The sequence below is a fragment of the Leuciscus leuciscus genome (assembly GCF_965113295.1).
Source record: "Leuciscus leuciscus genome assembly, chromosome: 10".
Classification (NCBI taxonomy): domain Eukaryota; kingdom Metazoa; phylum Chordata; class Actinopteri; order Cypriniformes; family Leuciscidae; genus Leuciscus; species Leuciscus leuciscus.
In genome coordinates this window covers 8,324,984-8,340,464 of record NC_138734.1, presented here as the reverse complement: position 1 = coordinate 8,340,464, position 15,481 = coordinate 8,324,984, and the positions used below count along the sequence as shown (strand labels likewise).

Here is a 15,481-nt window from a genome sequence, read left to right as displayed (position 1 = left end):
TTCAGACAGTAGCACTTTTAATGATCATATTACTCGTACACAGCATGTGCAAAGTTCCGCAATAAGCCTTTTAATTGGATTAGAGCAAATTACCATTTGTACTGTCAGCTTAGTTTTAGTCATGACGATAATCTTCTGATCCTGCCACTGCATAGACATTAATTACTGCCTAAGACAATGAACCTGAAATATAACATTGTATCTACTATTTTCCAGATCTAGATTATCATCTGCATGTTCATATCAAATCCTTCCAGACTGGTTCATTGCATTTACTTCAGGGTAAATCTCATGAAAACATGAATTCTTCATGTGAGTGAACAATTAAAAACAAATTAGAAAACTGTTAGTAACACTATAGTAAGATCTCAGTTACCATTAATGCATTAAATAAAATTAACTAACAAAAATCTATTTGATATAGTTTTTATTTATTTTTTGAAAATGTTAGTTAATAAAAATACAACTGGTCATTGTTAGTTAATGTCAGCTCAGGTACATTAAATAATATTAACATACAACTTTTGCTTTTAATAATGTCAGTGAAAGTTAATTCCAAAACATTTATTAGTCTAATGTTAACAAATGGAACATTATTATAAAATGTTACCATACTATTATTTTCTTTGTGAAAGAGAAAAATGACTCAGTGCACGTTTAAGTACAATATAATGCCTTATTTCGCTGAAAGAAAGAAATATGTGAGATTGACCCATGTAGTTTTCTCTTTCTAACAACAACAGGTACAGTATGATGAATTGATTCTGTAAATTAAAGACAAAAGACACAGCAGGAGCCCAAAAAAGCAAGCAAGTCAGACAGAATGACATCGATTGAATCATTTCAGCTTCAACTGTTGAATAGAGATATGGGATTTTCTCATGTTTCCTCTGCTCCAGCCTCCAGATATCATTGATCAGAATCAGAACAGAGATTTTAAGATGGGATAGATGAGTCCAATCAGAATGCTGGCATTCAAGACACAGCCTCCAGAGCTCAGCCTATCACCATACTGGTCCAGCAGCTGCAGAGCAATCCCATTGGTCCATCCAAATCCCAACTATGCCAAAGGAACAAGAGTGAGAGTTTGGATTATCAGTCACATTTCTTTGCACAAATCGTGTGGGACCAGATATTCGTCAAATTTTAATAAGGTTAGGGTTTCAGCAATTGAAATACTGATATAAAGTATAAAGTCTGATATAAAGACTTTCCATGATACATCTTATGAAATGTATTCTATGAACTTGGAATTTGATGATCTGAGCTTCTATTAATTTGCCATTTTTTCTCTAGACACTCTATTGGTCCTCAGGGTCTTGAAAAAAAAAAATGAGATTCTACATTTCAAGAATGGTTCTGCTCGTCTGAAGAACTCTAATTTACCCCTAATTCCTCCAGAGATTAAAATGTCTCCGAAGCGCTGTGCCCAGCTCGGTAGCAGATTTATGAATTTGAATATGTAAATATGAACAGGCCATTAATACCTGAACTTCATACTCGCCACCTCCTCCGGGCTTTCCATCACCGTTGACATTGTACTGTAACAAGAACATGGGGTGAAGAGAATTGCAGAGAAAAAGAGAGAGAGTGAGAGCGAGGAAGTTAAGTGAACACCAAGTCATAACGTATTAATTTACAATCAACATTTAAGAAAGCAGCATTTCCATTAATATTTAACATTTTTAGATCCATTTAAAGATGTGTCATTTGTGTGCATCATTAGCAGGAAATAATGGCTGTTCAGAATGGAATTTTACATTGAGCGTCATGCTGATCAGCTGAATATTGCTCACTTGTTATTCCACACTTTCACTTGTGAAATAAATGAATCGGGGCTGATGGTGAATAGCGAATTTCTATAATGGCTTTGGCAACTGACAACTTTTGCGTGATCTTGCTGCATAACAACACAACACACAAATAAGAGCAGCAAAGCTTTACCTTAAAACCGGAGTGACAAAGCAGTGTCAGACTCAAATACATTAAAAACAGTATCAAACTCCATTAGAACCAACCAACAGAAGCAACCATAAGAAGAGATCAATATACAAAAGAAAACAGGTAGGTTTTTAACAGACTTGAAAACAGACAGAGTAGGGGCCCTTCTAATCTCAAGAGGCAGGGTGTTCCAGAGTCGTGGCCCTGCCACCGCAAATGCACGCTCTCCTCTCCCGAGTCTAACGCGAGGGACTACCAGCAGAGCCTGGTCGTTGGATCTTAGGCTTCTGGAAGGAGTGTAAGGATGAGAGATAGGCAGGAACTAAGTTATGAAGAGATTTAAGAGATCTCTGTCGAACTGGCAGCCAGTGTAGAGATTTGAGAATATGAGAGATGTGGTCATATTTGCGACCCTTATGTAGAAGTCTGGCCGCTGCATTTTGGACAAACTGAAGACTTGATATACCGCAATATAAGGAATTGCAGTAATCTAGCAGAGATGTTATAAATGCATGAACAGCCATTTCCAGAGTTTTCGGGGTGAGAAAGCCTTTGATTTTAGCCAACAGACAAAGTTGGTAAAAACTGGAACTGATAACGGATGAGATCTTAACGGAAGTTCCACACCCCTGGGGATTTAAGAGCAGATAGACTAACTCTGGACTTACACACAGAGTTTTCATTTGGGCTGAAAATAATGACCTCAGTCTTGTCTTCATTTAGGAAGAGGACATTTTGGGCTAGCCATGCTTTAACCTCCTCTAAGAATCGCAGAAGAGAATTCATCGTTGTAGGGTTGTTTCTCTTGATTGGAATATAAATTTGAGTGTCGTCTGCGTAAAAATGAAAGGATACGCCATGACTCAAATAGCATTAAAATAGTGCCCAGAGGTAGCATGTATAGAGAAAATAGAGAAGGAGCCAAAATAGAGCCCTGTGGAAGACCACAGGTCAAGATGGTAAATGGTAAATGGAGAAATTACCCAATCTTTACTCTAAACTTTCTGTCAGACAAGGAATTAAAACAGCAAACATGAATATTAAAATCGCCCACCAGTAGGAAGCGATCATAGTTTGTGGCAATATTGCCGATAAGGTCAGTAAATTGCTGTATAAAATCCTTAGTAGAATGTGGAGGGTGGTATATCACCCCTAGACAGACAGGACCATTCCAGTCTAGGTGGAGAAGCTGAGCTTCAAAACTGGGGGAAACCGTTACAGGGACAAGCCAGCAGCGTGAGGAGAGAGTTATTTAAAATTGTTATAATCCCACCCCCGTGTCCATTCGGACAAGGAGAGTTAAAAAACGTACAGTTCGCTGGAACCAGTTCTGAGAGGGGAGTTAAATCACCAACCTTTATCCAGGATTCTGTGATGAACATAAAATCCAAGTTATGTGAAGAGTAGAAGTCATTTAATAAAAAGGTCTTATTCACCACAGAGCGGGCATTTATTAATGCCATCTTAGGTGGAGGAATAGTAACGCGAGATGAAGACGCTTTTCTCAATGAGCGCAGATTTCCGTGATTAACTCCTTGCCGCCGGGAGCAGAGGCCAACACTGTGAAGTCAGCCCGAGCGACAGGACTTATGGTGTAGGGGAAAAACAGGACGGAGCCGCCGGTAAACCGCATCTAGTGGGCGCCAGGCAGCAGAGCTGTACCGAAACGAAATGCCAGCTCGTAAATAAGCCTTGAGTTTCGCCACGTATCCTCCGCAGGTTCCTCGTTTTCTCCGTGAGGTGTTGAGCGGCCACCGGCGGATATCATGCAAGATGACCGTTCGGAGTGGCTCGTGCGATTTGTAGAAGGGGCAGTCCACGATAGTGGTGTGAGAGTTCGTGAATGATCCACAACAGAGGAGAGGATGTCTAGGAGAGCTTGATTGGCATAGACTAGACGCGTACAGCAGGTTACAGACACAGCAAACAAGCAGAGAAGAAACCACGAGAGCAACAGATGGCAAGCCAAACACACAGGCGCCATCTTGAAAAAGATAATGTGAAGTGACCTGTCACGACTATCTGAAATCGGCACCTATTCCAAAATATGTAATTTCATTATTACCTACATTACTCCACTAATATAGTCCACTGAATGAGTGAATGAAAATGAAGCAAATTTGGGCACTGAATGCCCTGCGGACTGTATTTTCTGGTGAGATGCAGGAATTAACAATTCATCAGTGCATGTGTATTCTCTAGGAGCTAGCAGTTGAGCGTTCATCAGATGGACAATCATTACTGTGGTGCATTCTGGGATCGAATGAATGCTCTCAATAGCTGGTTTTAAACACCACTACAAATGGTTGTTTGTTCCCTCAAATACTGCACTATATAAGAATATAGGGGGTGATTTTGGAGACAGCCCAGAGTGAATTTTAGTGGACTTAACCTTCTCAAACATGGCCTCATATTTGATGTACGCCCGCCAGTTGGTCTGGATCCACCGTTGGGCCAAACTGAAGGCGAGCTCTTTAGCGTGGGCTGAATCGAGCCCAGAGAGACCTGCAAAGACATGATGGATGGGGTGACAAGTGGGTGGGTCATTTAAATGGCAAATTCACCAACTACTGAGAATCATTAATCACATCTTAATAGTCACTTCCAAAACTCACAGACAAGATATGACAGCAGGCAAATTGAATTTTGAAGGGAAAAATGTGATTTAGTTCACATATTGAACAGACTGAAGATTCTTCAAACACACTGCTTCAAGTTATAGCTGAAGTGGCTGATGTGCAAAATGTGTGTTTGATGCTGATGCATTACAGCCTGCGCCGTGCATTTGGATAAACAGTACACTGCTGTCAGGAGTTGGAAGAGAACCAAACTGTTATTTTCTACAGGATCACACATTTTTCAAGGATGTTCTCTCCCAACCATTTGGTTCCCAGGATTTTCAGTGAGAAAAACGCAGATCTTCATCTGCCACTTGATAGAAGCAAGCCAAATTCGGTAGATGCCAAAAATTTGCATTACATGGCGTCGTCCTCAAAAACTATGAACAAACTACATAAAAACTGTAAAAACTGTTCTGGTGCCCAATCCTGTTCCTGGCAATAACTTCCTTATTGTGTCTTTATCCATGTCACGTTGATCAATACGCCATTTCATATTGCATTTTTATTGGCTGTATGACGTAGGACCACAGTTTAGGAGCCACGACCACAGAAATCGCCACAATTGGTCATCTTTCATCTGGGACAGCTCAAAATCATACAATATGTCCCGGGAATAAAGTGGACCTTCGAAATAAAGTGCACCCCAAAAAAACCCCCATAAAAATAAGAGGAAAACTGCAATTGTAATGGCATACAGTGTTGATTTACCACTTTATGTCCAAAGTAAAATATAATAAACAATGACCTATAGAAGTATTGGCTACCGGTCAACATTAACGAATATCCTGCACTTTCTTAGAAGGGTGAATCATGTGCAATAAAACCAAGAACATGTATTTAGAAAGTAAATAGGGTCCATTTAAGTTACATACAGTGCCAAATAGTATAAATTGCTTTATGTGAGTGTAAATTAGGTAAGTACATGTAAGTGTCCATAGTCTAAAATAAAGTGCAACCATATTTGTAATAGTTTTAGTAAACAATAATAACCCCAAGAAAGTACTGGGTAATATAAGGTGGGTTAAGGATAGGATTAGGGGAAGGTTCAGGGTTAGTTCCTGGTTATTACCCAGTTATTGTAATAACTATAAAAAGAACATAGTATATACATGGGGAACAGGGCTATACAATAAAGTGCTACCAAAAACATTTGTTAATTGAAATAAAGCTGAAATAAAATATATTTAGAAAAACTTACACTGAATGAAAATGTTGCCTTGGCAATAAACAAACAAGTTTAAGTTGAAGCACTAACTTTTTTTGTCAAAACGTAACCATTATATAGCCGAGCTCTTTATGTAAAATTGGATGTATAAATATGTACAACTTTATACGCATTCATACAGTATACTTGTTTAGGCAGATATTTTCTATACATTATATATTAACCTCTTGATTGCTTTAATTGTTGCAATTGTTTCAAAATGAAAACTATATTATCGCCCAGTTTTAACATGTGACTGTAGATATTATATACATTAACATTGTGATTTTCTGTAAAGCTGCTCTGAAACAATGTGTATTAAGAAAAACACTATTCAAATACATATGACTTGACTGACTTTGATTTCATGTTGACTTTAAAGTCACAAAAAACAAGATTAAGCGACCATATAAACCTTATGTAGCTCCGCCCCTTTTCAGCGCTGCGCTCGTTGTCTTGTCTTCCGGTCTGTATTTTCACAGCGATCTTGCGTATTTATGAATGAACGGCTCGTTTTAAATCTTCCCGGTCTACTGACATTTGTAAAGAAATCTGCTTTAAACATTACAATCCTCATGATAACTTTCGTAAACTTTACATTAAGTAAATCCACTTCAAAAGCTAAATACTCCTGGACAGCAATGCCATTGAACTTCCGTTTTTGTGGTTGCTCTGTATATTATTTCTAAGACAATATTCTAAAGATGGCTGTGCCCTTGTTTCTCTGGCGCATAAGGTCTATACCTTCTATAATCATGTGTTGAAGCGGAGGCCAGGCGTTGGGCATGTCCCACTGCTGCCCACTATCACTAAGAGAGGCGGGAACCCCGTTAGGATAGTCCAGTCCTCCACTAGCCTAAACAAAGAAAGAGAAAAAGAGAGAGAACGGTTTAAGAGAAGGTTTGTGAAATATTGTGCAAAGAGTGCCATCTGCTGTTGAGCATGGAGTTTGCTTCAGTAACAAGATGGGAATTGCAACCTCACTGTTTGAGGTCTCACTTCTTCCTGTGAAATTTAAAAATACTTTTTTCTTATTTGAGATATTTTATAAATCAATAGGGAACAAACTGGGAAGCGAACAGAGGTGTTTCTCAAGAGGGAATACATAATATATAAAGACAGTACCATTTTAAGTGACTGTGAGTGTGCATGGAAGGTGCTAATGAAAGCAGCATTAGGTCAGACAGTGAGAAATCTGGAGCTTGTCTGCAGGAAGGAAACATTGCATGTGTTGGATACAGTCTATGTGTCTATGTATCACCCACTCTGAAGGGTCAATAACTGACAGAAAGGTTTGTAATGTGATAGGCTCACTCTCAGATACTGCACGGCCTGTTCGGCCATCTCCGGCTTCGAGTAACATTGTGCCCAGAGAGGTGCCAGGTTGGATGGGTAGAAGGACAGGTGCCGGGTCTCGTTCAGCAGGCTGAAATCAAACCAGGCTCCTCTCTCTGCATCCCACAGTAGACTTTCAACCGCTTTGATTCTAGCAGAACGTGCCTTATCATATTCCGCTGCCTTCTCTTCATTACCTGCAGGAAACAAGACGTCAGAAAAAAATCCCAGAGGGCTTTTAATGAAACACACAAAGCACAGTGTTCATACACTGCTGCCTTACCGTGTTACCTAAACTAAACAATTTTATAAAATATACACTACCGTTCAACGTTTGGGGTCAGTACATTTTCTTTTCATGAAAGACATTTATACTATGACAGTATAAATTGTTACAAAATATTTCCATTTCAAATAAATGTAGTTCTTTTGAAATTTCAATGTCAAAGGTTTCAAGAAATATATGCATGCAGCACAACTGTTTCATTATCAATAATAAAAAAATCTTGCAGTAAACTAGCATACCAGAATAATTTCTGAAGGATCATGTGACCCTGAAGAATCATGTGACCCAGAAGCCTGGAGTAATAATGCTGAAAATTCAGCTTTGTATTTTGATACATTATAATTGAAAACGGTTATAGCAAATTGTAATATTTCACAATATTTTTGTATCACTGTATTTTTTATCAAATATGATCAGGGCATGAACAACTTATTTTAAAAACATTAAACAATCTTAACCTAAAACTTTTAAACAGTAGTTTTACCACACCTGTTAACACAAATGCATATACACATTGTTATTTGCATATACAGTGGACCTCATTTATACACTTAATGTGTGAGCTCTTTAATGTAGATAAAAAAATATATATATGTATTATTAAATAAATACATATCTAATTTCAGTGCTTAGAGAAGACCATCGTCCATCCTTAAAGCAGTTGCCCAATGAAGTTACTAAATTAAATTATATGAAGTTATTAGATGGATTCGTTAACTACAGGTGATAAATGAATATTTGAACCATCAATCAAAGTATAATTTCCTCCATGTTCTTAATTAATAATATGACCTTATTAAAAAGATAAAACGCTTTCCATTTAAGTTGTTAATTATTAATTACAATGATCAATTATTCATTACCATTCTATGAATTTGTGTTATTACTAATTATAATTGATTTATTAAAAGTTTTATAAATTAAAATAAAAAGAATACCAAGATGACAATTTGCAGGAATAAAAGGAAGATGTAATAAGAAGAGTTCATTATGGGTTTAAAAGAGTGAATGCTTCAGGTAATTAAATTGTTTATTCAAAATTCAGACTGATATAGAGCTTCACAAAGGGGAAAAAAAATGTGTCATTTTGGATATGATTTTCTGACAAAGATTATCGAATTTCAGCTTAAAATTTTGGAAATGTATTATTATTATATTCATTTGTTATTTATGATACAGTAAAGATAGGTCATTAAATGATAGAGAGAAGAAATGAAATAAGGAAATTAGTTTCATCCAACTAGCATCATCCATTTGAAAACCATAGAGACTGTGTGCTAATTTTTAGGCCACTGGTTCGGCTGGACGCTTACATTTTACTAAAGAATATTTATGAATATGTATATTTATTCAAATCAGGAGTGTGTATACATAGAAATAAGTGTGTTTTTACTCTTTTACCCAGAATCCTGTGGAAGGAGGCCAGCAGACGCTCATTGCGGCACATAATGGCATTGAGGTCAGCAGGAAGGATTGAGCTGGTCTGTGTGTCTCTCAGGGTGCCATTGTTTCTGCCTGTGCTGTCTATATACCAGCGAGAGGAGAAATCCCAGCCTGACTCTGCTCCAGATGTCAGTTCCATCCAAAGTCTCTTCTGAGCCTCTGTAATACACAAGCATATTCATATTCATGCACAAACACACACAAGAAGGGAGATCCCTTTTAAAGTGCCCCTATTATGCTATTTTAAAGGTTCCTTTCATTTTCTCATAATATACATGGCAGCATCACCTATTTTCTCACAGATTCTGAAATGGTTCAATCAAAGATTCAGTCTCTACAAACCCCTCCTTTCTGTGAGCCTACTCTGCTCTGATTGGTCAGGTGGGCCAGTGTGTTGTGACTGGACTACCGCTTATACCGCATGGCGCAAATTAAACTCCCATTACTATATATGAATTTCAGCTCCTGATCTTCCTCAGGAGCTTATCAATTCTAGCCAGAGTCCTTATCCTTTGGAAGTGCATGCAAAATGGATTTACTTTTGCAGCACAGAAAACAGCGTCTTCTCGACAAGTCAGCAACAAGAACAGACTCTTCCAGGCCTCAACTACAACTAGAGTGTTTGAGAGCGGGTCAAGGAAGATGCTGTTTGCGGTCAGCCAATGAAGACCATAGGCTGGCATTATGCAGATTTGTTACAAACCTACATAGGTTTGTGTAGGATGACTGGAATTACCAGTGTTGCCAACTTAGCACTTCATTGCTAGATTTAGCGATTTTTCAGACCCCTTCTGCGACTTGGAAAAGAAAGTGCCTAGCGACAAATCTAGCAACTTTTTGGACTGCTGGTTAACATGTAGTCAGTCACTAAATCAATAACATTCCGTTGTATGCCAAAATATGTAAATGAGAACAGCTTTATTGGATATTCAGCAATATTATATTAAATTACAGTATGTGAGCTTGGATTAGGAGAGAAAACAGATGCCGACAACTGGAGCACGACGTCATTTAGTGACATTTATCAACTTTTTGAGCAGGCTACAGTGCTGACGACATTTCAGGCAATTATTCTAAATTGATTTTTTTTTTTTTGCGAGACAACTCGAAATTGCAGACCTTTACATTCACAAACAGCTATATTACACACTACATGAAAGATCATATCTGAAAAAGCATAATAGGGGCCCTTTGATAGTGGATAGTACACACACACCAAAAAAATTATAATTGTGTCTCATCTACTCTCCCTCATTTTGTTTCAAATCTGTACGAGTCTCCGGTAACACTATTTTAAGGTGACGTAGTTACACGTTTCTACATTTTACTACCAGTACTAACACAAAAATCACTGCAAAAGATGCTTTCCAACAGGTTTTATCCTAGTTTTTGTCCAACTCCATTGACTTGTATTGGATGAAAAACTACGATAAAACCTGTTGGAAAGCATCTTTTGCAGCGATTTTTGTGTGAGCATATCAGTGAACACCCCTGACCACTCGGTGAGTTTCACGTCTTTGTAAACGAAAGTTTAATGCGTTTTAGGAAGGATTGTTCCAGTGCACCTATGCAACCATTGTGGAGGTGGGGGGGTGCTACCACAGAAACTGAAAATTCTCGGGCCAGCAGCATGTGTCCAAATTTCAATCTTAACCATTGTATTTCATCAGAAACGATCTGAAAACAGGGCTTTAAGTGTAAAATACCGAACTTGTCCTTTAAGTAATATTTATTTTTAGGTGACGTAGTTACAGTGTAACCAAGTTTCTATCTTCTGTTGAACACAAAAGTAGATATTTTAAAGAATGTTGGTAACCAGACAGTTGATGGCAGCCATTGACTACCTGGTTCCCAACATTCTTTAAAATATCTACTTTTGTGTTCAACAGAAGAAAGAAACTCATGAGGACAACATGAAGATGAGTAAATGACATTTTCATTTGGGGGTGAACCATTCCTTTAATATGACCCCTTTTAATGTTTATCTTGTGGTGCATGTAGGCATCTAATTATTAGTGGGTGAAAATGGTGGAGAATGAACTTGAATGATGATTCCTGAATCAAGCCCCTGGATTCCTACCTGTGGACAGCCCCTCAGCCAGTTCAACATCATCACTGTAGGACTCAGGCCTGCAAATAGTCACAGATTTATATGTAAGCACTGTAATGCATCCAGATGTTTTACTTTATTACTGTGATTCTCAATATTGTAATAAAGATTATTAGATTTTTTTCATTACTGCAATGAGAAGTGGGGTATGTTGTTATGATTTAGCTGATTTAGTAAACAACCGTACAAAATATTGTGTTAATGTTTTATGCAGGGTTATGGTTAACTAAAACCATAAAATCATTTTCATAACTTCAAATTTTTCGTTCTTTTAGTTTAACATGATGCTCTAAAATAAACCTAAAAATAAAATAAAAAATATATAGACATTTAAAAAAAAAAAAACTAATAAAAAACTTTTTTTTTTACTTTAAAAATAAAATTAAAACAGAAAAAATTACAATTAAAGTATTATTAAACTATAATGGTATCTCAATACCACTAAAAAATAGAATAAAATAAAAGTTAAAGCTTTTCATTGTGTTTTTATTTTTTTTAACTGTTTTTAAGCATATGTATGCTTTTTATTTTTTTTAAAACAAAAATAAATAAAAACTAATAAAAAGGTTTAGAAAAACATACAATGAAATTACTAAACCTTTAAAAAATTAAAACAGAAAACATAAAAGTAAAAACTTGATCTATCTATCTATCTATCTATCTATCTATCTATCTATCTATCTATCTATCTATCACAACAAAGTAGTGGGACTGACAGATTACAAATCACCCATATAATCATAAATACAAAAAAATGCATTGCTGTAATGATAATTTTATATAATAATGGCTAAATAACCAAATTGGTCCATTATTTCTTTATGCAAAATATGTTCTTATTTTTCATTTAGCTTTAGGGGTGACCTTGAGTTTTAATGCATGGTCTCACCTGGGTCTGTCCACCGGTACATTATATTGATTCAGGATGTGGGTCAGTCCATTTATAGCCACAACATGAGAGCGATTCTGCATCCAAAAGCTGTACTCTCTTTCCAGTGCTGGCAAAACCTGCCTAAACAAACACACACACACAGAGCCGATCAGCCCTATACGCACACTACGCAAAGTGCGTAGGGCCCCGCAAATTACTCAAGGCCCCGCCTCCCCCTCGTGTCAAAGCGCGTCAATCAATGTTTACTATATCGATGAGAAAATGAAGCGGAACTATCCTTCTGGTCACGAAAAGAGAGAGAAAAAAACACCATAAGAGTTCATTGCAGGAACAGTTATCAGGTAGACTTGTGTGCTCTCCTCTCAAATTTCGATGTCAGCAAAGAACAGTAGGCTAAAGTTAAGTTGATGTGAGTTGAATTATTATGTTTAATAAACGACAAAGGACAACGGTGTTTGTTTATAAACTGCAGCTCGGAAAAGATAACCGCGCGTTAACATGCGATCATATCATATGCACGTGCATGAAATGAAACGCACACTTTCCAGCAGAAACATCTGTTGTGAGTTGGGACCAGTACAATATGGGCGTGATGGCACTCCTCATTATAGTTTTAAAACAAGACGATGATTATCTAGTCGCTCAGTCAAGGTTTAGTTACAACTCTGCCCAAATGCAATATGGAAAGCAATGTATTGACATTGACTATTGATAGGCTCCATTGAATTTAAAATGTTGATTGGCTGGAGATTCTGGTCAATATGGATGCACATCCCTCAGTAAATAATAACCATCAAGAATCAAGAGTATCAAGAATTACTTTTATCATTTAAAACACAGTGACATGCTATGGCGCCATTTTAGCTTTTATTCATTCACAGGATAATTATGCATTTTTGATATCAATAATTAAATTTGTACTATTTAAAATGTGAATTCTTGATATTAAGAATGAACTTTTTACTTGTAACAATGTCTTCTGATATCAGGAATTACATTTTCACTATAGTTAAAGGAGGGATTGTAGTGGGAACACTGGGGTGTCAGGTGTGACTGTGTGGCAATGGCAAATGGTTCATGGCTCACGGGTCAGGTATGAGGGCCCCTAAACAGAATTTTGCTTAGGGCCCCAGGGAGGTCAGGATCGGCTCTGCACACACACACACACAGAGCTCATGCAGTGCAGAGGTGTTGTTCAGAGCGCTTGAGCGCAACACCTCAATATTCAACAACCCTGCAGGAAGGCAATTTAGTAGGAAAGATTACCCGAGGAAGTCTTTGTCTTTGGTGACCTCATAGAAGCTCTCCACCATTATGGGAAGGAAGGGAGGCTGACTGCGCCGCTCGTAATAAACTCGACCACCGTTTGGGACAATGCCGTATCTAAATGGGAGTGAAGGGGTAATATTTAATCAAATTCATTATATTACTACAATTTTAATTTAATTGCTCAATTAAATTTCACAAACTGAGGCAATATTTAGTTCAACCAAAAACATTTAGGGGGTGGAAAAAAACAGCATAATGATTACGATGTGAGGATGAATAATGAGTGAAAATTTGAAGTGAAATATTTAGTGGTACTGTTTTGAAACAATAAAACTGGTGTGTGAAGTGTTTTTCACAGCATTTAATAGACTTAAAAACTGTTAAAATGCAATTTAGAGCTGCAGTACATCTATGTGTGTGAGAGTGCACCTTTCCACAAGGAACGCGAAGTTCAGAATCATTCCTCGAGCGGTCTCGGTCATCTCAGACATAAGGAGGCCGTTTAATACCCAATATGAGTCCCTGAAGAGCAATGTATGAGCAATAACAGTGATACTGGCATTAGCAAGTACCACTAATTATTCTGCAAATACATGTGTGTATGTATTTGGTAAAGAGAGAGACTAACCAGTAATAGAGTTCCCTAAAGCGGCCACCGGGCACGACGACTGGGTGTGGGGTGTAAATCTGCGAGTACAGCTCTGGATGGTCTCTGACATCATCACAGATCTGCACAGCCACGTATACAGTAATAAGACAAATATTAGCAGTACAAAGTCACTGTATAAAAGTACATACACTGTAAAAAAAAAATTTTTGGGGACGTTTATCAATAAAGATGATCAATATTATTGGCCTTTCTACTCAAATTTCATGCTTAATTCAGTGTTATCTGACATTTCTTTGTAATTAATTTGTAAAATTTACTAGCAATTTCTGTGTAAATTGGTTTTACACCATTATTTTTATTTTATTTTTTCAGCTGTACAGTTGAAAACCAACATTTACCTTTCGACCAAGGGACTTCCACAAACCGTGCAGTTCTTCAGCCCAACTGCGATATTTTGAGTCAGACACCCTGGATAAGAATTTTGGTCTGTGGAACAACATTCAAATTTAAATGGATGCCTTTTTCCTCACATGCCTTTCTCCAGTGGAACACAAAAGAGCAATTTTGCAGAATGTCCTGGTAGCTCTTTCCATATACTTTAAGTGAATGTTGACTTGAGCTTTCAAACCGTGCAAAATTCCTCCTTTTGTGTTCCAAGAAAATCATAGACTGGAATGACATGAGGGTGAGTTAATGACAGAATTATGATTTTCAGGTGAAATACTATTCTGTTGCATCAAGACCACTCATTGTCCACACAAAAAATGTTCTTACTTTGAATGCCAGTCTGGAGGAGTCCACTGCTCAAACTCCTTACCCGGCTCTTCAAAGTATGTTTGCAGGAACTTCTGTAGCTCTGTGGATGGGACGGTCTGGTTTGGGAACCCTGAGGTCAGATTTGCAAAAGCCTCCACAACGACCTCTGTGGGTAAGCAGGGGAATAGCAGAGGGCACAAGAAATCAGGCCTAGAGCTTTTCTGATGAGCATCAGAACAAATCCAACGTGTTTGACTCACCAGGAGTTGTAGTCAACTTCATATCTACAAAGTACTTGTCATCATCAAACAGTTTAGCCATCTGGACCTGTCGCAGGACTTCTCCTGTGCAAAAGATCTGACTGGTGGCAACAAACATGTCAGGCAACTGATGCACAAGAGTAAAGAGTAGTTTGTCTGGCACTCACAGGTTAAGCTCATAAAAACCAAGATCAATAACATTATTTACTGCTCTTCTTTAATAAAGGTTCAAAGCTCAGCTTCTCGGCATTCAACACTCCACATGCTTTGTCATGGACTCGAAGTTCAGCCATAATGAGAATACCATTTGGTGGCTGGAAGTCTTCATAAGGAAAACCACAAATCATTTCACATAACCCATGGAACAAAAAGACAAACGTAAGCGTTTACGTGCACACATCAATCACTAATATATTCGGCTTAATATTTAATGCAAGTCATCTCATTGGATAATTCACAAAAGCTGTTCAGATTCCAGCAATGAAACCTTGATCAAGAAGATGGTTATGGGAACTAACCTGTCACAAGGTGCCAGAAGCATGTCGCCGGAAGAGAAAAGTATGGATGAAAAGATCGCCACAATTAAGCAGTGCATCTTAGAAAGCTAAATTAGAGTCAGTAGTAATGAACAGTCAGTAAGATGAAGCCTGAGTTTTAATGCTCTGGGCTCGGTTTATCAATGATTAGGGCATTATAGGTCAGTTTACAATCATACTATTGTGATTAATCATTTACAGAGCATAATACGCCTAGT

At 37.6% G+C, this 15,481-nt stretch overlaps 1 protein-coding gene across 2 annotated transcripts; it reads right to left on the bottom strand.

Moving 5' to 3' along the window:
- On the bottom strand, window positions 1–15,384 carry treh (trehalase (brush-border membrane glycoprotein)). Of its 2 annotated transcripts, none has more exons than XM_082182983.1 (15): window positions 15,246–15,384; window positions 14,728–14,828; window positions 14,486–14,633; window positions 14,110–14,197; window positions 13,730–13,830; window positions 13,531–13,623; window positions 13,099–13,215; window positions 11,830–11,952; window positions 10,911–10,960; window positions 8,789–8,989; window positions 7,081–7,298; window positions 6,511–6,622; window positions 4,334–4,446; window positions 1,488–1,541; window positions 1–1,060 (listed from the first exon to the last, which is right to left on the bottom strand). In XM_082182983.1, the coding sequence occupies exons 1-15, from the start codon at window positions 15,320–15,322 to the stop codon at window positions 923–925; spliced, it is 1,734 nt and encodes a 577-aa protein (XP_082039109.1). In that variant the 5' UTR covers window positions 15,323–15,384; the 3' UTR covers window positions 1–922. The 2 variants fall into 2 exon arrangements, with proteins under 2 accessions (XP_082039109.1, XP_082039110.1); XM_082182984.1 differs by having other exon boundaries at window positions 14,728–14,824; window positions 15,246–15,327.
- Between the last annotated feature and the right edge of the window lie 97 nt (window positions 15,385–15,481).

Coding starts and splice junctions, on each gene's coding strand:
- treh (XM_082182983.1), bottom strand. CDS start 15,322: ATGCACTGCTTAATTGTGGCGATCTTTTCATCCATACTTTTCTCTTCC. Junction 14,198..14,485: donor CCTCCAGACTGGCATTCAAA/GTAAGAACATTT, acceptor GTTGTTCCACAG/ACCAAAATTCTTATCCAGGG. Junction 13,216..13,530: donor TTCGCGTTCCTTGTGGAAAG/GTGCACTCTCAC, acceptor ACTCCCATTTAG/ATACGGCATTGTCCCAAACG.